General features: G+C 42.2%; 1 protein-coding gene across 1 annotated transcript in view; it reads right to left on the bottom strand.

Annotated features, from left to right (window-relative positions):
• LOC307079224 (metabotropic glutamate receptor 4-like) overlaps positions 1-21,864 on the bottom strand; it is a gene marked incomplete at both ends in the record, with an annotated part of 98,569 nt that overhangs the window by 23,599 nt on the left and 53,106 nt on the right. The window contains 3 exons of the mRNA XM_079741399.1: positions 4,944-5,084; positions 5,488-5,642; positions 6,502-6,637. Of these exons, the coding sequence (XP_079597525.1) occupies positions 4,944-5,084; positions 5,488-5,642; positions 6,502-6,637 (432 nt within the window). The remainder of the gene's footprint in view (positions 1-4,943; positions 5,085-5,487; positions 5,643-6,501; positions 6,638-21,864) is intronic.

Genomic DNA, 21,864 nt, shown 5'->3' with positions numbered 1-21,864 from the left:
TGTTTATATCTAAGGATTTCTGTGCGATTGCTAGGTTAGTGTCAAAGGATTACATGCAGGGCTCAAGACAGCAACCAGAAAGTAATATATTTTTACCACTACTTAATAATGAGTGGTATTGACACTACTGCGATGCGTGGCAAGGTCTCCAGGAGCGCTGGAAGTCATCACGTGGCTGTACGGTGGCGCCGGTGTCAGTGATCTGTTTGGATACACGACCCACTTAAGTTCCAATGAAGACACACTGCTTTGATCATAAAACTTAAAAGGCGGTGTGTACATTGTGCAACGTTTCAATTAAATGGCACCGCAGCACTTGCAGTATTCAAGAGCATGCGAAGAAAAGCACTATTCTGGATGACAGGAAATAATTCGGAATCTGAGTTTATTACCCAATTAGCAGCCTGTTTATTATTGGTGGGTAACTTGTTTAACCTGTTTGGTGCCAGTAGGGGATTACCACACAGCGGATATTGACAATGTCTCAAACTTTTTGGAAGGTTATAGTATAGAATATGGGGCATCATCACAGAGAAAACACCACGCCCGATTTTGGTCATAAACCTTCGAAAATAGGCCGCACTCGTATGTAGGCCGCTTAACTGTAAATTGTCTGAACAATGTTTAAATAGGCCGCAGTCTATGTTCACCTAGTTACGGTACAAAGCAGCAGGAAGGGGCAAGACACCTGTTAGCTTAATGTGGTTTTAATGGAACTTAATACTGATTGAAAAAATGATAATGCATTTGAATTGCTTTAGAAGGAAGATAATCTGTATTAATCATATCCTATATTATATTGGTGTCAATCTGTTGACCTCCTATACATAATGGATTTTAAGGCAGCATATAGACGCTATATAATTATTGCGTTACTTACCCTATTTAAATACTTTACTCCCTAAAAGGGCAAAATGGGACGCATATTGTCTTTCCAATTTGTATTTTCATTTCTGAATCATTTGTGCCTACAGTCTCACCCTGCCATTCCCTTGATTCATGTTTGAGATCCGATTTTTGTTTTCTTACATTCCAACTCAACAGGTCAAGCCCTAAAGGTAATATGTAGCATACTGCTGCTCAGTCCTCGCTGGGCTACATTGGCCAAGAGGCATTTTGTACATTTTCCAGTGAACCTTTAATATTTGGAAGTAATTAAATAGTTTGGTTACATTACAAGGGAATGGCCTCAGATGGGCATTCTCTGAGTCTCACTAGCATCAAGTTAAATACACAGTTCCATTTTACGTAGACTGTGTGAACCCTTTAGTTTAAATTAGACTTGCCCCTGTTTTATTTTTGTGTGGTATCTACACAATTTGTGTTAAACACATTTAAACCTGCACCAAGTACGTTTTCTCATTAGGAACCTCTGGTTGCTTGAGTTGCAGATAGAGTTGTTCTGTATCATTTTCACACCATACGGATAGCTTTGGATTTTTTTCAGCACTTTTGGTGTTAGGGGCTTTAGCTATTTTTGAGTTTGGTCAAGTATTGAGCAAGGTTTCTTCCATATTGTTGTCAGACAGTTTTAATAACAATCTGAGCCTGCCAGAAATATCACCCTTTGAGGATGTACATGGACTAGGCCCTATCTGTTTCCTGGTTGAAAGCTGAAGTGTTCTCGCTCAATAAAGGAACAATGTTGTCCGTATTAGTCACTTAGAGACAATATTATGGGAAAATAGGGTCCAGGTTGAAAAATGACGGAACAATTAAATGATAAATATAGAAAAATCCCCTTGATGGATTAAGCCATGGATGGATAAAGTTATGGATGGGTGCCTTTTATTCTTGAGAAACTCTGTAATTCAGATATTTTGGGATTAATGAAGTAAAAAACTGAAGTACAAAAGTTACATTCGTCCACGTTTAAATGTATTATTTATGTATGCAAAAAATGCTACTTATATATTCCTATTCTGTCCTTTTCTTTTAAGCTAATGTGTGCATGACAAGAATGTCAGGGATTGTTAAATTAATAAAACATATTTTTAAGATTATAATGTGCAACCATACACGGGGAATAGTGCTCTTAGACAATTTACATTTCTAATGCTGTGGTGGATTAGTGAAACGTAGAATCATCAAATAGAAACTCCATGTAAACAATGTGATTTACATGCCAACACTAATGTATTTGATACAGTGTGTTGTGACTCCCCCAGGCACACGCTAATAGGAATTATCTGCTTGAGATGTCTCACTGATATATTTTAGTGATTGGGGCAAATTGCCACTTAAATTATGGAATCAAATCTAATCTGATCCAATGTAATCTAATCTATTTTGTATTCTCAAAAGGTATTTGAGGATGCAGCGTCATGTTTACATTGATATTATGTGATCTATTAACACAAAAGCCGGTATTTGTTTGTGTATTTCTAGGCCTAAACATTCTTGAGTCGGCCATCTTAGTGTAATTCTGTCAAACACAAAAATGGATATTTAAGACCTTAATCTCATTTACATTTTTCCACACTGTCAAATCCCTGATACAGATTCTCCTGTGTGGTTATAAGTAAAGCAATCCTGAATTTAGTGCAGCTAGGTCCATTAATTATGGGTTGGGGATCTACGTTATGGCAAAAACATATGCAAGTCAAATACTGTATAAACATGAAAGGCCATATTTTCAAACCCAAACTGACTGCATCAGGAACCAAGACTCTAAGGTCGCTTGAAGGACATGTGGATTTTTATGCCGTGCGTACATCATGCCCCAAAAATACCTTGAAGTCAGAGGACCATCACTTCAATCACGACAACCTCCGACCGACTGGGGGTGGAACTCGAAGGTCTTACACACAACACCAGTCTCAAACCAATGTGTCAAACAGCAAATACGAGGAAGGCAACATCAAATTGAAGTAATAATGTCTACTGGCTCGCCGTGGCTTGGTGAATACAGGTCTGACTTATACCATGGATAAGACACTAATAAGGACTTTAGGGTGTTGCATATTGACAGCAGGGAACAGCCATTGCCGTTTGAGAGCAAAAACCCTATTAGTGCCAATGCAATTTGGCATCATCATCTGCAGTACTGCGACTGGCTCCTAATCATGCACTATCTGGGTGGCTCCATAGTTTAGATAAAACCAAACTCATACTTGCGGCAAAGACAGTAATGAGGTCAATTGAACATGAGAGTGGAGCATGGAAAAAGTTACAACTTTCCACATTCTTTGCACTTTGCAAGAAGGAAGGCATACAGCCACAAAGAGCAGTCCGGTTTAGTACAGGATGTCTCCTGGGCAGTGTTGTGCCTGAACGCGTTCATTGAACCATAGTTCATGAACTCGTTCATATTTTGGGCGAACGTGAACTGAATGTACTGTATTACTGCCTGATGAACGTTACTGTGAACTCGTTCATTCTGGTGTCTGTGAACGGCACCCTCACTTGGTTTAACTTCGTTCAATATGGGGGTTATTTGTTTATCAACACGGCGTATGCGCGAGCAGATCGCCATGTTGTTTGACCGGTTGCCATGGTAATCTCTGTGCGATTAATTTGCAGTTGCTGTGTTGCCAGCTTACTGTTACATTAAACTGTAATCAGAAAACGTGGTTATATGCTATAGACCCTATAGTATCTGTCATATAAAGGCTGAGACGAATTTCCAATTATAAATATGTACACTTTATTTTGAAAGTATAGACCGGCGCAATTCCCATTGAAACGAATGGCGCGGTGATTATTCTTCAAAACGAGAGCTGTTAAATGGTGGAAAATGAATTAAACTGTAATCAGACAACGGGGTTATATGCTATAGACCCTAGAGTATCTGTGGTATAAAGGCTGAGACGAATTTCGAATTAAAAATATGTACAATCCATAACGTTATCTCTCTGGCTCATAGCTCAACGGACTAGAATACCTCATAGAATCATTGCTTGTTGGCCGGAAACGGAAAGGGGGGCTGTTCACATTTGGTTGTAGTCTTTTCGCTCGGTTCTCCGTCTCATCAGTAGGGCTAGAACCGAGCGAAAAGACTACAACCAAACGTGAACACCCCCCCTTTCCGTTTCTTGCCAACGAGCAATGAGTCTTCCAAAATAAATCAATGGGATTTACAAAATGCGCTAAATGTGCAATAAAACACGATAGAAACTGTATTTCGCTACGATACTTGATTCAACCACTCTATTTCATCCTAGACAAACCACAACGGGGGCTCAATGTTCAAAATTCCAGAAAAAACGAATAGCTCACAGCAACATATTGAAAAAAAGAACTATGAACTAGTTCATTTTTTGGAACTGTGAACTTAGTTCAAAATTTTGTATTATGAACGTTTAACTGAACTAGTTCATTTTAAAATTTGTGAACTTAACTTTGAACTAGTTCACGTAGAAAGTGAACTTTGAACTAGTTCACGTAGAAAGTGAACTTTCCCAACACTGCTCCTGGGTTGCCACTTAAGTTAAAAATCCCAATGAACACAAGGAATCAATGGCCTTTAATGATACAGCCTGCTTTTCCCCCCCCTGCTGGGGGGAAAAGACTAACGTCTACCATTACCTTTTCAATACTACTTTAACCATGGGATCTCACACAGGTGATTCAAATGATTTGTCAGGTTACATCAGCCTCACCTAGACTTGTCAGAGCACAGCCGGCATTTCTCTGGATTTCAAAGATTGGAAGACAGTTTCAGTATGTTTGGACCTGCCCGGAGTATCTAACAGTAGCTGTGCAGATCTCTTTTTTTTTAACAAGACAGGTGAGGCTATTGAATTGTTTTTTAACGTGTATCATCTTGATAACTGCTCTTTTGTTCTGATTTGGAGCTACAAGAGCAGAAGAGATGATTCATTTAAATTAATTGTTTTTTAAATTAGAATTAAATGAAAATGAAATCACATTATGACCCGGCAGAGCCAACAGTGTCATCGTGGGTCTCACAATCACTTGTGCATTGTGGGTCTCACACTCACTTGTGCATTTCTTGACGCCAGATCCTTTCTTCAGTGCATGGCGACTCAGCTTGCATTGGAAGTTATTCTCCCAGAACTCAGCAAACCAAATGTTCCGCCTGTTGTTCTCCAGCGTGCGGCTGGTAAAATACCGATCGAAACCTAGAGACATTACGCAATAGAGATGGACGGATCAATGTTTAACAAATTATATAGCTCCAAAGATATCTGTACTTTCCTATCAGCAGTTGACCATTTTATAGCTAGTGATTAGCCATAACATTACACTGCATTTTCATTAAAGAGATGAATTTATTACATTTGTTTAAATAATCAAAACATCTGTGGAGGCCCTTGATAAATCCAGATCCTTTGAATAATCAACCCATCACACAGTAGGGCTGAAAGCTGAGTGGAGGGAGTACATCATTACTTGAGGAGGTGGTTGGTTCATTCATGTCATCCCAAATATAATGTTTTTCCAAGCCTTCAATATAGAAAAAAATCCCCCCTATATCCCCCCCTATAGGTTTGCCTATGGCAGGAGACAAAAGTGCAAGGTTACCTCGTATCGACTGTCTCTTGGGCAGGATGGTAACGGCACCCTCGGCCATCTCCTCCTGATTCAAGATGGGGGATATCTTGGACCCCCAGCTGTCTGAGCCCACCCAGATGAAGTGGCCAGTCTGATTAGCTTTCTTAGCCGCCTGGAGGAGTCTCCTATGAAATAGCAGAGAAAATAACATGAATGCACACAATTTTTTTTATTTTGTGTTCAATTTTTGCCATAGCAAACGTGGTAATTGCTCTTTGTTCAGCTGTTGGCAGCTTCTCGGTCAGCTCGAGGTTGATGGAGAAATGTGGCCTTGCGAAGCCTTTTTTGTTATTCAAGGACTATAATAATAACTTGTTCCCAGGTTCACCAGCGTGATTCATCGTTTCCAAACCAAGAGAACAGAGAAACTCCAAACCTCCAAGTCCCCTCCAAGGGCTGACCTTTTGGCAAACACAATACATTGTTCTCCGGCGCTGTGTATGATTATCAATTCTCATTAAGAACCGCGCCTCGTGAACTTCCTTTGACTTTATCTTTTGTACTTCACGCGGCGCCTGCCCTCCTCACATTGACCAGGGTCAAGGACGAGGCAAGGCAGGCAGGGCTGAAATCCCCCCCGGCTTTGTGTAATTACTACATATCCACACTATTACCGGCTATCAGCGCAGGATTAAGTCAATGAGCGCTGGGACCGCTGCCCCCACCGCCACCAGGAGAGAGCACTGGCTGCTGCCGCCTGCTCCCTGTCAGACACACCGGCCAACCAAACGCTGATCTGTTATCCGATCTAGCATATGCCGATCTAGCATTACCTTATTCCATTATTGTCGTGTGTAACAATATGATAGCGAACAATATAATCATATGATTTGATGTGTGTGTATCTAGGAGTTTTGTTGTACAAAACCCTAGAGGAAAGTACAAAAAGAGATGCAAAACATACAGGCCTGTGTTTTATTTTGAAAAGATCAATCCGGTTTTGTTGACAGCGTTTGTGGTTCAGGAGTGAGGGTGGGGGCTCACCTGATGTCATCCTCGTTGGCAAAGATGATGACCACACGGGCGTTGGGGTTTTCACTCAGGCGACGGATGATTTTGTCAAACTCTCCGGTTCTGGGCTCACGTGGGATCTTCACTGACTGTGAGATGCACAGACCCCCTGCAGAGACAGACCAAAGATAGAAAATGTGTCATTATCGGAAATACTGTGTGTGTGTGTGTGTGAGAGTGTGTGTGTATGTGTGTTTGTTTGTGTGTGTGTGTGTGTGTGTGTGTGTGTGTGTGTGTGTGTGTGTGTGTGTGTGTGTGTGTGTGTGTGTGTGTGTGTAAATCCATGACGTAATAATATACTTATATAGAATTTTACTGCTCTTTTTCAAGTTTGTGTTATTTACACAAAACAATTTCCCAAATGATGTCCATAGTCAATAATTGCCTTGAATCCATGACCTTCTTTGATATTTTGGAGATTATGTAGCACCAAACAACAATAGGAAATGTTGACGTGTGAATACGAGCTCCCCGCAGAGGCCAAGCTAATCACCGCCAAGTCAAAGATCATAAAAAGTCCACCGCTCAACAACGAAGCCACGGTTGTATTTTACTTTCATAATTCCCTCAACGTAACAATTCCAGCGAATGCTTTCGGCGTCCTGCCAATACGCCACAGAGTGTGTACACATGATAATGAGCCAGCATCACCTGCTGCAAAGCCAGCGCAGTGAGCAATCAATGCAAGCAGTACACAACATCTCTCTGGTGCAGGGTGCTCGCAGACACACATAAGCACACACACACACACACACACACACACACACACACACACACACACACACACACACACACACAGACACACAGGTACGCACACAAACACACACACAGGTACACACACACACACCATGGATCATAAAACAAAGCCTAGGTCTGCCTTACAAAACTAATAGGTGGAGTTGGGGAAACTAATAATTGGAGCAAGAAAACCGAGGCCAGAACAATATGGCCGGGGCTGACGTGCTTTTGCTTATGGGTGTAAGAAAAACCCCATCCGGTGGAGCCACCGGGCTCCTGTATAGTCAACCAGCGCCACCCCAGTGATTTCACACAGTCCGCCGGTGTATACTTTAATGCAGCTTTCTCACAATCTGCAGTTCTGCTATTTCCAACCGGAATGGGTTTGGGTTATTTCCCTTGCCCAGATATGATGCCGTGTCTCACGCTTGATCATGTCCCTGTGAGTCCATGACAGTTCTAGGCCCTGTGCATCGGCAGGCTAATGGATGAGCGATTCTTGCACAGGCGGGGATTCAATGGTTTCCTTGTGTGTAGTGGTCCATATCCTGGCTTGAAGGACATCTCTGTTTGTTTGTTTTTTTGAGAGTTGTTGCTGTGGTTGATTTTCTACTTCCTTCAATCGAGGCTGTTGGTCAACCACACACAGCTAGCGTTTTCTGATCTCTTGTAACATTGAAGGAAGGAAAAGTACAGAGAAAAAAAAAGACTTGGCCTGTACCCAGGTCTGTTCTTATAATAAGTAATTCAATTTTAAACGGATAATGTATATTCCCACTGTCTTTGGCGAATCTCTAGAATTAAGTTTGTTTACCGAGTACCATTTGTGCTTGTAATATATTGTCAGCTACACTGGGACTATAGAAGCTGAGCAACTGCGATTTTAGTAGCTCTCTGGTTCTTCGAGGGTGTTTAAATTATTCCATTCTATGTCTTTGCTTTGCTAGTGCCCCGCTCCCCCAGTCCCTGAACATATGGTCAGTGGGAACAGCCTTTTTATTCACGTTTCGTTCCTTTACGCTAGTAGTAGAAAGCCTGTCTTTAGTGGCCTTCACCAGGAATTACCAGAGCCAACAGTGGATTAAACCTAGTTCTAAAACGTGTAATGATAACACTAATGCTACTATATATTATTACACAATGCATTTTTGTCTGAGTTAGTGGGTAAGCTGCTGGTAGGTTAGTAGGTGTAGATGTTATAAGATGAGTAGGTAGTTAGTAGTTTTATATGTCAACGGGAAAGAGCCTTTATCTCTGTGATCAGAGAATTATCAAAGGCACATTAAACGTGTTCACTTTTTCATTTTCTTTTTACCGAAATGTTCCTGGACGTGCAATATTTCAATAATGCAATATCCATCAAGGGTCTTTTTATTCTTGCATTACTGGAAATGTTTAGTACTCTATTGTGGTAACTCAAGCTCATTATATCTGTCTATTTTATCAAAGATTTTTAACACCCTGCATGGAGTTAATATGTAAAAAAACAAAAGGGGTAAGTTTTTATTAACCAGATCCCTCCCATATATACCATCCTCACCCAGAAAGATCACTAAAGGCTTAACAAGACCACAGACTCCTAAGAGATGAAGAGTGGGAATGTCCATAAAGATACTGATCTTTATGGCAAATCATACTGCAATTAATACGACAGTAATCTAGTCTAATCAAGTCTTGAGATGAAAGCCCTTCTGTTAATGTAGTTTACTTTTCTGCATGGGTCAATTTATCTGCTTATTACAATAATTACACGTATTTATTTGTTTTGATCGACTTATGAATCATCTTCCCATTCATAAGGTGGAGGAAAAATGTCAAGGCGTGCTCCAGAACAATTTCATGAGCAATAAACACCTGGAATACTGAACACATGTTAACATTCAAAACATGACAGTACAATGTGTAAATTACAACTCAGTACTAAAGCGCATTGCCAAGACGAGGAACCAAGAAACCTCATGCACTCTGATAAGCCGAGCTATGTGTCAAAATCACCTCTAAAAATAACATCCCCACAGAGTCTGTGTGTATGTGTGTGTGTGTGTGTGTGTGTGTGTGAATGTGTGTGTGTGTGAGTGTGAGTGTGTGTGTGTGTGTGTGTGTGTGTGTGTGTGTGTGTCAGTGAATGTGTGTGTGTGTGAGTGTGTGTGTGTTAAGACCAGGCCACTTCTCTCCTGTAAGCCTTCCCCACAAACGCTGTGCTTTATCCTCATTTGAAACCCAGGGGAGGACCACTGCTCCAGTAAACACAGGCCCCTACTCTGATTACTACACAGCGCTGTCCCACGTACGCTGGAGGGTTGTGCGGAGGGACCCATAATAGGTTCAGGTGGGCGTGGCACCCATGGGGTGCTGCCTGGGTATTAATAGATTATTTATTGGGTGACCGTCAGCGGAAAATTATAATAATAATAATAATGAAAACACCCAGGCAAGGATGACTTGCTGAAACGTAAATACAGCAAAGTGAACAGACAATTATTATGCATCCCAAAAAGCCACCTCCTTTCCTGAGACAGTTCATATTAAAGCTGTCTCTGGAAAACAGAAACACACCATTGTTAGAACTGGATAAAGTGGTGAGACACTTGTTGCACTGCTTGATCTGTCTAAAAGCACATTCAAGGGATGGGATTGTGTTCTTGTTTTTTATTATAACAAGGCTAAAATATTCTTTCTGGTTGCTTGCCAAGAATATATCAGGCTGACCTAGAAGAGCACATAAACTTGCACACGGAATACCTTGACTGTTGGTTAAATACCAACAGAGAGGAATCCCACAAAATCTAATAAAATCCATTGATTCTATTCCTTCCTGCGTCGTAACAGATTGATTCGACAGTATCTGACTGGGGCATTCGAGTGATGAAGGACGAATCAACCGTGAAGTACGTCAAACATCCACCCTCTGAGCAAGAGATCGACACAGCCTTAAAGAACTACATCAAGGGAACGCAGTGTTGAATTAAGCAGCTTCCAGCCTGCCTATATTTGTAATTAATAATATTATAGTTATTTTGGGGGTGTTTTTTCCCTCGCCGTGTTAAATGAGTGAGGAGAAGGGGGGGGGGGGCGTGTCGTGATAGGAGGACAGATAGGAAGGTATACATTTAGCAATCAGACACACTACCCTTCAGTCTGAGGGCCCTACCGTAATCCCCGGTGACAGTACATCCACTCTGCTGAAGTGCCCCTGAGCCCTATAATGAATCCCTGCTATCTACAACCAGGGTTGCCTGTTTGGAAGCTGCTCCTGAGGGGAGAAACACAAGCTTCAATATGCCACCATGAAATGATGGTTATTGTTATTTATTAAAATATAACAGCATATTGTTGTCGTTCGTCGTTAGCATCATGCTGGCCCACTGACTCAGTCTGGAGTGACCAGGACCCAGTCCTTTCTTCTCAAAAATAACTTGAGAATTGCTCGCACACGAAAAAGACAAGAGGAAGAAATGTCCTGTTCCAGTAGTATTGTCCGAGGGGAAAACACACAAAGGTGACAGTGACAAATGGTGAGGGTTTCTCTTAGTTGTCACTTTTGATCATCCGTAGGACTGCCGTGAGTCCCACGGGTGAGTCATGACCCCTGCTTAATCGTACCATTGCAATTTCACCACATGTCCCGTCTTTTTTTTTTCCAAATGTAATTGTGATTCTAGTCGGTTTCAATAGAGAAGCGACCATACACACTGTAGCTCAGGCTCTGTGTTAACATGGCGTTAACAAGCAATCAGGTAGGGTCTCCTTATAGTCTGAAACACAGTCCACGCTCACCATGTGTTAGTCTGTTCCCTTTTGTCCATTCTACCTTTTATTTTGTCATTGCTCTTTCTTAAGCAGAGCTATTGTACAGTATCAATTCTCCTGAGGATTAATAAAGTTCTAAAGATGTTTAATCAAACCATAAGAGTTTTGGACTGCAGCCCCTTCTTCAAACTACTCATAGGAGATGTTTGACAGTTCAACAAGTTTCTTGCAAAGAGATTGATTCGGAGAGGAAAGCAGACAGACGGCAAAGAAATGGCACCCAGCCTTTTCAAAGTGTTGAGAAATTGTACTTACGGGAGGGCGGCTAAGAAATAAATGACTTTTTATAGGCTTGAATACATGACATCATTCTTCATGCCCAAAAAAGCAAATCAGAAAACAAAAGCCTCTTTTGTGAATTCAAATGAGTTCTTGAGGAAGTGAAAAACCATTTCGGGCATTATTTAGGATGGACGATTTAAAGAGCTGCCAGGAAGCAGCCCGTTTGAAGCGAGCCAATTAGTGGAGGAGGGACCGTATAGGGTGAAAACACTGAATGAACATCTTATTGTGGCAAGAGATTGAAAGTGGGTTGTTTTCTGGCTTAACAATCTGCATTGGAAATGTGCAACGTTCAAATAGTCTAGTGGGCAGGAGTCCCAGCAGCTTCTGTCCAACTCCCACCTGCTTGACATGTAGCTGTAAATCTCATTTTCCCTGGAAGTAAACATTTAGTTCTATGGATGTGAGGAAGACTTAACTATGAAATGCTGTTCATACTGCATTGCAAAGGTCCATATATTGAGTAGGTGTTTAGTCAGTAGAAAAGGCATCGTAGGCTTAGCAACGCTGTGTCTCGTGGTTAACCGAAAAATATCCACATTTAGGAAATTATTTTACCAGGGAATTGTTAGCAGAAAGTGAGCAAGAGTGGTTTCTGCTCCTGCTGATGGTTAAGAATCAAATAAACATAAGCTTGAAAAAAATGACTTTCTGTCCCCCGTGCCATTTTTCAAATGGCTTTGCAATGTGCTCTGGGGTAGATTCTCTGACTATTAGGGAGTTTGATACACCCCTCCTGGTGGGTATAACTGCTCCCTTGAGCATGCAGTTGCAAATTTTGTACAATGACAACACACACACACACACACACACACACACACACACACACACACACACACACACACACACACACAAGACACTACCTTGTTTTTCAATAAAGTGTGCCTCAATGTTCGGGGCTCTGAAACTGACATTTATTTATTTAGTGGCTGTTTACTGTCACGGCGATGTGAAGCAGCGGTAAATTAATACTTTTGGTGACAATATCCGCCCAGTGTAAGATTTAATAGACTGAGGCTTCTTTGCCACTGGATTTGGGGCTGTTTTGTGACAGCTGTAACAGGTGATGGGCAGCCCTGGGCACACAGAGAGAGGGATAGAGATGCCTGGGGGCACAGCTTAACATCCGCAGAAGCCTATGCAGGGAAACAACACACAAGGCTTGGTCTGAGGACATGGCGTACCCAGTCTCACTGATTAGACTTTAGATTCATATCCAAAGTCTGAAGACGGAGAGGATACCCGGGCAAACGGGGACGTGCCAAGTACTTTCGCCATGCTTTTTTTTCGACCAATCATCTTGCTGGAGCTGGGGATGTGTTAGGGCGTAACGGAACATACAAACGCGGCCAACTGTGGACTCAACACTGGCCACTGTAGAATACACATATTAAAATCCTTTCGTGGAAATATTAATTGTAACTATAATATACAATTATATATTAATTATATAAACCTTTTATATATTTAATTACTAGTCAATCTCAAATGAATTTTGCACATTCTACTTGGCCTAGGGATACGTCCCATCCTCTCAACATTGCCACTGTAGCCACGAAGTCTGAGTCATGCCAATCGACTGACTTCTTCTTTGGGTGTTGTTTTAGATTCCTTTAACTGACTTGCAGACTTCCTGCAGACATATCCACTTCACCCAAAGTGTTCCAATTTAGCTTGGCCTCTCCCGCCAAGGATGACCTCAGCCATGGCCAATTCTAAACTCCCCAGAATATCTACATAACGCAGCGGGAAACCAGATGTAAATCATCCCCTTGCAGTTTCTGATTTCCAGCCAAGGCTTTGTGCCGTCTCCTCCCAGAAGGTCTCTTCAATCTAATCTGTGCTGCATCGAATACACGTACAAAATCATTTACACAAAAATACATTATATCTATTTGTATGGATGCATAATATATTAGAATATAAGCAATTTTTTTTTTTTTTCGATAAACTGAACTAGCAGAAAAGCATTGGCTTCTACAAGCAGTAGTGCTGCTTGGTATCCATTGGATACGGATATGGATGACCCGGCCAAGGGGCGGTGACAGCACTCTATGGGAACACAGCAGGTATAACTACTGCTACACGCGCCGGCCTTGGAGGTGATGGATCAAGTGTAAGCATGTGTTGGCATGTCTATTTACTTAACCCAAACAGTGACCACGGGTAACAGTAATGTATCTGTCAGCAGCCCTGCCCGGCTATCAGCGCTTGGCACACATCAGGTCCCGGAGGGGAAAATCCAATTTATCTTTAGAGCACATAAGACGCTCTTAGGGGCCCCAGAGAGCATCATGTGACAGGAAATGTTATTTCACACATAATCTTCCCTTAAAAGTGGGCTCCCAGCAGGTGCCGAGAACATGGCAGATGTTATTCGACATTACATGCGTCGCTGTCCGTGTGCTGGGCTCTTCCTGACTATTAGAGAGTAAAACACACCCACACACACACACACACACACACACACACACACACGCACACACACACTTTCATACACTCAGGGAATGCAGCTATCGATTAGGGGGGCAGATCTACGATCATGTTGAAGGGAGAGCTTCCTGTCCACTGGACGGTGGTTGCCGTGGCAGCCTATAGTGACCACCCTGGTAGATGTGGTGGATCTGATTCCTGCTGACCGCAGCGTAACTCGTCAGCAACCGCCTCCCCGCAGCATAGCATCCTGAGCTGCTAATCCCAGACCGTCCTGCTGCCTAGCAGCACTCGCTAGGAATGAAAACACTCATCGCTGGAGTTCTGGGGACTGAATAAGTAGAACACACACACTCACACACACACGCACACACACACACACACACACACACACACACACACACACACACAGAGACAGACAGACAGACAGACAGACAGACACACACACACACACACACTCAAACACACACACACACACACATTGTTTTGAAGTACCACGGCTTCCTGCTCTCCACACCAACCTGCTGAGCTCTTTACGTGTACTTCTAAGTGTACTTTTAAACCTGGCAAATCCCTTTCCTTAATGACTCGAAACCATTGGTTATGGCCTTTTCCCCACCATTGTGTTAAAAATAAATCCATTACGGATCCATTGTTCTTTGTTTTTATGTTTGGTGTGCCTCTGTGCCCACCCAGACATCCGTAGAAACTTCTATCTCAGAAGGTGAATGTAAAGGATTATGGGATGTTGTCAAATCCCTTTTGTGTGTGGGCAGCACTTTGATAGGGAAACCGAGAAGAAGGTCGATACACATCGGTGTGTGCACAGAATCCTTAGGATCAGCAGTATTTACTGTTTTGGGAACTTGATATGGAACATAACTTATTTAATGCAACAAGTCTTGCAACCCAATTTTGGGGTGATGACGTGGGTGGTTTAGAAGTAATAGACAAAATTGAAAACGGTTTACATGAAGAATGAGACTTAATCTAAATCATTCTCCAGTATTCTGCTCTAAATGGTTTTACTTGCCAGGTCCTGAATAAATAAATAATGACAAAATGGTCCCGGGGCCAACTGTAAATTCGACTTCAGAAGGCCTAAATGATTAAAACTGCGATGTTTCGTATGAAAGGTAAATGATTCATAAGTAAAAGAGAAAAACTTTCCCTCGGAGCGTTGAGTGATGTGCTTTCCGACACGGGGATTGAAAAAAAATGACTCACTTGACAAGCGTGAGACTTGCCTTGTAACCCACAGAGAATGTGTGGAAGAATGGGATTAAACATCGCGCACTGCAGCTGCCCGTGAGCCACAGCGAGCGCCAAAGGTGCTGTCAAATCAGCGAGCGCGAGTGGGAGGGAAGATTCAACTGTAGTAGGCTTGGAAGGTCCCATTGCCCAGGAGTTGCTGGGGAATATTAACCTTTCACTGCATGCAGTGTTGGGCACAATTGAGAATGGCAGGACGGCTGGTCTAGTAGGAGGCTCTGTTACACCCTCTAATTTCTATTTGGTAGCTTTCCCTGAGCCTGTTTGCTATGCTATGCCTGTATTTGATGTTGTGGGGCCGTGTTTGATGGGGATTTCATGCTATCAAAGCAAGGGTGTGAACTGTGGATACGCCTTGCATATGCTGTCTAACATCATATCCATTTGTGAAACGCATACCATACGTGTAATGTCCCGAAAGAGATGAAACTGTAAATAGCATTAATGTTTGTTGACAGTGTCTGATGCCCTACAACATGAGACGTAAAGGAGCCCGGGATGCGGTGTGTGAGTGGATATGGTTGCTTTTTATATCTGGAAGGAAGGATCCCCCAGTCTGCGTTCCTCCTCAAGATTTCTTCCTTGCTAATTAAGGTATTTTTTGTGGTAGTTCTTGCCCTCTTGGGGGCTAGGGTCAGGATGGTGTCATAAATATATGGCCTGTTAAGCCGTTTGAGACTGTACCAGTGATTAGGGACTATTAAAATAAAATTGAATTGAATTGAATTATACCTAGCATGATTCAAACCATATGTTGATTTGAACATCGCTGATGGTTCAGCCACACACTGCTGCAAGTCATTGATGTTCGTAGGCTCCTTCCAGCCGCTTGAACAGCACACTGCTTAGAGAGATTTAAATTTGAGTGCAAACCCAACACAGATGCGTGCAAACTCAGTGCTGGGGGCGGTTGCGTTGAACATTAGCCTGCCAGTTGTAAACAAGGTTGATGTTACATAGAGCTGTTCTCTCCACGCATGGACACACACACACACACATACACACACACACACACACACACACACACACACACACACACACACACACACACACACACACACACACACATACACACACAGACACACACACATACAGGCATGCAGGCAAGTTTGTGTTCTTCATCCCTGACCCAAATGTAAATGTTTGCGGACATATACATACACACATGCACACACATAAAAAAGCACACACACACAAAAACAAGTAATCAATTATCTTTATACACAATCACTCATACACGCATGCGTGCGAGCACGCACACACACACACACACACACACACACACATGCACGCACACACACACACACAAGCGATCAAATATTCACACAAACACACATGCAAATACAAATACAAAAACACACGAACACACACACGCAATCACTCATACACATATAAGAAACAGACACAGACACACATACAGACACACCCTCAATCGCTCAAACGGAAACAAGCACACACGCTACATCCGTTCCCCTGGTGCTGTCTGTCCTACCTGCAGCCAGCGTGAAGGCAGCAGGCTGCTGCTCTGTAAAGGAGAGAACGCTGTAGCAGAGTGTGGGCCTGACGCCTTGTCAACTCAATTCACCTCATATCTCCTTCAGCGTCCTGGAGGCCTGCACAGACATCATCGCTGCTTAATGAGGCCTAGCCCAAGGAGCAGCTGTCAGCAGGCAGCTAAAGAGGGATTTCCTCTTTCGGAGGATTTTAAAATAAAGCGCTACGCACTGCTTGACCTAATGGAATTCAATATTCATTTGTTGTCTAGCTCGCTCCCTCTCCCTCTCGCTCTCTGTCTCTGTCTCTTTCCCTCTCCCTCTTGCTCGCTCCGCCCCCTCTTTCCCTCGCCTGCTCTCTATTCCTTCATGGCAACTGCCCTTGTCGAGGTTATTTAAGAGTGATTAAGTAGCTGGACCCCTGTGGTTTAACCAGACTTGACAGCTAGCTTGCTCTCTTACTCTGGGTGCTAGAGATAGTTAAAGCTTTCGAAGATCAATATTAATCAAACAGAATCACTATAAAGCAAAACTGCAAAACAAGCCAGTGTCCATTGCAATGCTTCAGAAATAAAAGTGCAGAGGTGAAGATGTTAAATGACAAAAGCAGAGCTCAAATCTTTTCCATCAGGGTGAAAACCAATACTGCTTTACATGGCTCACAGCTTCCAGCTCTGAACAACGCTCAGACTCCTGCCTTGTGCTCTGTGAGTTTTGTCTGCAAATGATCTGCTGTCAACTTTTCTCATTTTTTATTGCATTGCATTATTGCATTTTATTAGTGCCACTCTTCTTCAACGCTGGTCGTCTCGTACCCCAAGACTTCAAGGATTGTTAACTTCACTCTGTGTGTCTCTGGTTTTCACATTATTGATCTTTCCGTCACCTTTATGAAAGAACCATTTGAACTCCCGCCATTTATATCCGGCCTCTTTTTTTGATAGTCACTCATGCATTTATTATAAATGGTTCAACCCTTGACTTGAATGTTGATGACTAACCCTTCTCCCGGAGATGATCAATATGGCACCTCACAATTCAGTTTGGTATATTTTTAATAATACAATACAATTTGCCATAATCAAAATAACATTTATTTGATGGAAATATGCACTGTGTACCAACACCAAACAAGTTTGTTGTGTTTGTATCATCAAATCCTCTGAGATTTGCATCGTTTATGTTAGAAAGCTTGTTTGGAAGCTACTTTTATGCAGTGATTTCTCCCTGCTTACTGCACACGTCCAAATATAGAAAGCACCAGCACAGTTCAAGAACCAACGTGGGTGGGCGATAAAACCTGAGTAGACGTAGAGATAACAATTCTGCAATGTGGCAGAAAAAAAAGAGCTGTCTTCAATTGCTATTAAAAGAGCAATTAATGGTCAAACTTAATCGTATTGTGCAGGCTTAAAATGGTTCCCGATATGCATAATAGAGATTTCACGGACGAGAGGCAGGAGCAGACGAGAGACAGACTGTGGTAGGGGCAGGCAATTTGACCAGGAGTCACGCAAGCCTGAACAAATAAAGTGTCTGTACACTGCATTGTTTACACTTGAATGGGCAGCGAGATTAATTCACATGCTTTCAGGTTATCTTGCCAACAAGGATACACATACACATGCGCACACAAACACAAACAGCCTTCTGTATGTTATGTGATACAACAAAATTAGCATACAACAATTAACACATGCATCAAATTTGTTTTTTTTTCTAAACGCAGACGTCTGCCAATACATGATAATTCAATAATACATGTGTATAATCAGAGTACAGTCTAACTTGTTCTGCTGGAATTCTATTAACACCAAAAAAGGAAATCTATAGCGCAATCCATAAGTAAAAATGGTGTGTCTTTTCTTTAATTATTAATTATATCCCAGAACGCATTGATTCCTAGTTTTCCTAATGGCTGCCACATGATGCTTCAGCAGAACAGCCCCATATGAAAGTAATACAGATACAGAAATTGAATGAGAACTATTTATATTAAAATGAGCTAGGCCAGAAAATACTTTCCCTCCAGTTTCCTAACGATGCTTGACAATCATTGCCTCTTTGATTCTCCGACTGTGTCAGAGCACTCTGTCTTCAAAAAGTTCCAGTGCAGCATGGGTAGTTCCGCACGTATTAAATTACAATAATATTAGCATGTGAATTACATTGGCCCCAAGGTCTCAAGTCCTTTCATTTAATTATCATTTATTAACATGAGTGTACAAATCTCATTTTAATGTTCTGTTTAATAATATTACAGATTCTTCTAGTTAAACTTCTGTTATATACCATAGCCTGTTCGCTAGATGGCCAAGCAGAGACCTTGGCTTTAAGCCGTGCTTTTCGGCTGAAAGCACTTCTACACATTTGTAGAAGCAAAGATAATAGCACCGATTATCTCTCAATTATACCTCCCAGCCATAATGGTAAACAATAGACTCTTGCTCAGGTACAACTGCGACTGGGAGTGCACCTCCCTCCTGAATGGCCCATATTGGTTCACACACACACAATGTCAGAGTTCTTTGAGAGATGCTGGCGGGCGAGATGTCGTGGGGCAGTTATCTTTCACACAACAGTCAATTCACTTTGTCAGTGCCCAGGCCCAGGTGAGAGACACATTTGTATATGATTGCATGGTTATTAAAGTAGGGTTTACACACTACAGTTACTAGTGCGATAGTCAGTGTAACACAGTTGGTCTAATTCGTTATTCCGAAGTGTGTGACATTACGTCTTCTCACATCTTATACATCAATCAAAGACTGACATTGGGGTCATGAAATGGCTCGCATTCATCCTCCTTAAATATCTCCTTATTCCATGAAAGATTTATTTTCCCTTTTACCGAAATCTGGCTTGATCTAGACCTTGCCAGATTAACAGCCACAATTCCCATCCGCCCTGAACTGTATGTTCAAACAAACACACACAAATGCACGCACAGGGAAACGTCATAACATTTCACGTGCTCATGCATTCACTCCATGTTATTCATTAATATGAGCTTGTAGAGATCCAGAACGACTAACACACTTACTATTCACAACATGCTCTTTACTTTTCTATCAAGAAAGTCAGTCAGGTAGACCCAGAACCAGCAACACAGGTTCGAAAGTACCATAATGCATTAAACCTTATTTCTATTTCCACTCGAAATTATACATTCATATTATTTTTGGGCTGAGAGCTAGTGGAGTAATTTCTTAAAGGCTTTGGGCTGCCGAAAGCCCATTACATATTCATTTATTCTTTTCAGACGTTTCATTTTTGCACAGGAAGACTTTCTGAATGGTCAAGGAGGCACAAAACTTCACTGTTTGGAAAGGTGTTCGTTGTTACTAAGTGCTTTTTCTTTTCAAAAGATCTTTTCACATAGTGGTATTAAGAATAAGTTATATTCGATGTCAAAGCAAGAGGATATTATGGTCTTAAAAAAGAGGCGATAATGCAGAGGGTTGACTTAAATATAAAATTGGCTTAACAGTAAAGTAGTATATACTGGTATTTATTTCCTCTATCATGACATAAAGTTTGGATATTGCGTGTATCACTTATTTAACTGATATTTACCGAAGTGTTTAAAATCGTAAGGGATAAGTTCCTTATTTTTTACATGTTGTCTGCGAGTCTCAGACAACTTGCTTGCTTAATATTGATAATGGTCCTTTTGGAGTCTGAATAAATTAAAGCTGCGCTATTCAACCTTTCTACTGCAGCTATTTGCTACTTTAAAAAACATCTAAACCTGAAGAGTAAAAACATGCCCATCCACAAGTCAATCTACACAGGAATTTATTCTTATGTTCAAAACATTCCAGTGTTCCCTGGCTGTTCCCATAATTCAGCTGAGCTCAGATTTTCCTATCATCTGTAGCAATATTTTCGGTTCCCTGTTATATTTCACGTGCTCATGCATTCACTCCATGTTCCCTGTTCCCTGTCAGTACATTCCCCCCCAAATGGGCTCTCATTCGAATACTCTGAATATTCAACCAATTTACTGCCAAGCAAAGAGCAGAGCTTTTAATGAACTACCTCAGCTCATGTCAATCCTTGCAACACTTGTCACCCTGCTCAACGGCTGAGAATCGATCTGCCCTTCCCTTTGACGTGCGTGCGTGTCTTACTATGTGATTCCGTGGCACTTCCACTCAAGCCCCTATACATGGCTTGCGTGCTGCATTACATTCATTAGCTCCCTGTGTGAGTCTGGGGAGGGGGGCAGAGCGGTGAGGCCCAGAGCTGGCAGGGGGGGGGGGAGAAAGTGGGAGGGCGGGGGAGACCCACGGAGACGGGGAGAGAGTGGAGCACTAGCTATTAGATGGGGTGGGGTGGGGGGGCTGTTCTCCATGATAGACCCACCACCCTCCAGCCCCCCACACAGTCAACCCCTTCAACGTCAACGTCTCTGCAGCATCCATTTGCTCTCGGAGACACTCGAGTTAAGAGAACAGCATCATCCACGCCCCTCTGGAGGGCTCTGTGCGAACGGAGGTCTCGCTTGGTGAACGGAAATGTTTCCACTTATCACGAGTCGCACTTCTCCATCCCCATAGGAAAATGATGAATGTAAACACACCGCTGTCAGTGGAGTGGCAAATTGACAGATGTTGCGGGGCAAACACATATTTTTTTGCACGATCCATTCACAGCAGCACATTATCGTTACAATCACAGCCACGGTGGTAATGTGTATCGACACAGAGGCGGCGTACGAGTGTATCAAACCCCACGTCTGGGGCAGAGATTATATTGCCGTTATATTGGATGGTCGTTTATCTGGGCCGGCATTAACTATTTATAACCTGGTGCTCTTTCCCTCTGTCGGAGGTGTCCTCCGTCGTGCAATGTCCACCCTTGATTTGAAAGTAAGTGGAACAAACGCGGCACTCGATGACTGAGTGTGGATATCCCAAGGCCCTGAGCCAAACAAACTCAAATACCAGGAGTTGTAGAGGGGCTCCTCTGTGTTTGGTTACACTTCGGTGATTGCAGGGTCTTCCTAGCTTCAGGTGTATTTCCTTCGGAAGGAAATATATGAAGAAACTATGTGTTGGCTTCGAGGTCCGCTGGTGAATTGACCAAGAAGCCCATAATTCATCTTGGAGCCATCCATTGTTGAGCCTTGTCATCCCTGCACTTTTCAACCAATAAAGATATAATACAGAGAAAAGACTATATTTTTGTTAACATAGAGCTTTAGTCATAACACCCATACATCAGTAAATTTTATTAGTGTGGTTGCTACTGCAAGCACATCTACTGTTCATAAGTTTTCTTTATTCCGTTTGCCTGTTTTTTG

The sequence above is a fragment of the Pollachius pollachius genome (assembly GCF_949987615.1).
Source record: "Pollachius pollachius genome assembly, chromosome: 8".
Taxonomy (NCBI): Eukaryota; Metazoa; Chordata; class Actinopteri; order Gadiformes; family Gadidae; genus Pollachius; species Pollachius pollachius.
This window is presented reverse-complemented; position numbering and strand designations above follow the sequence as displayed.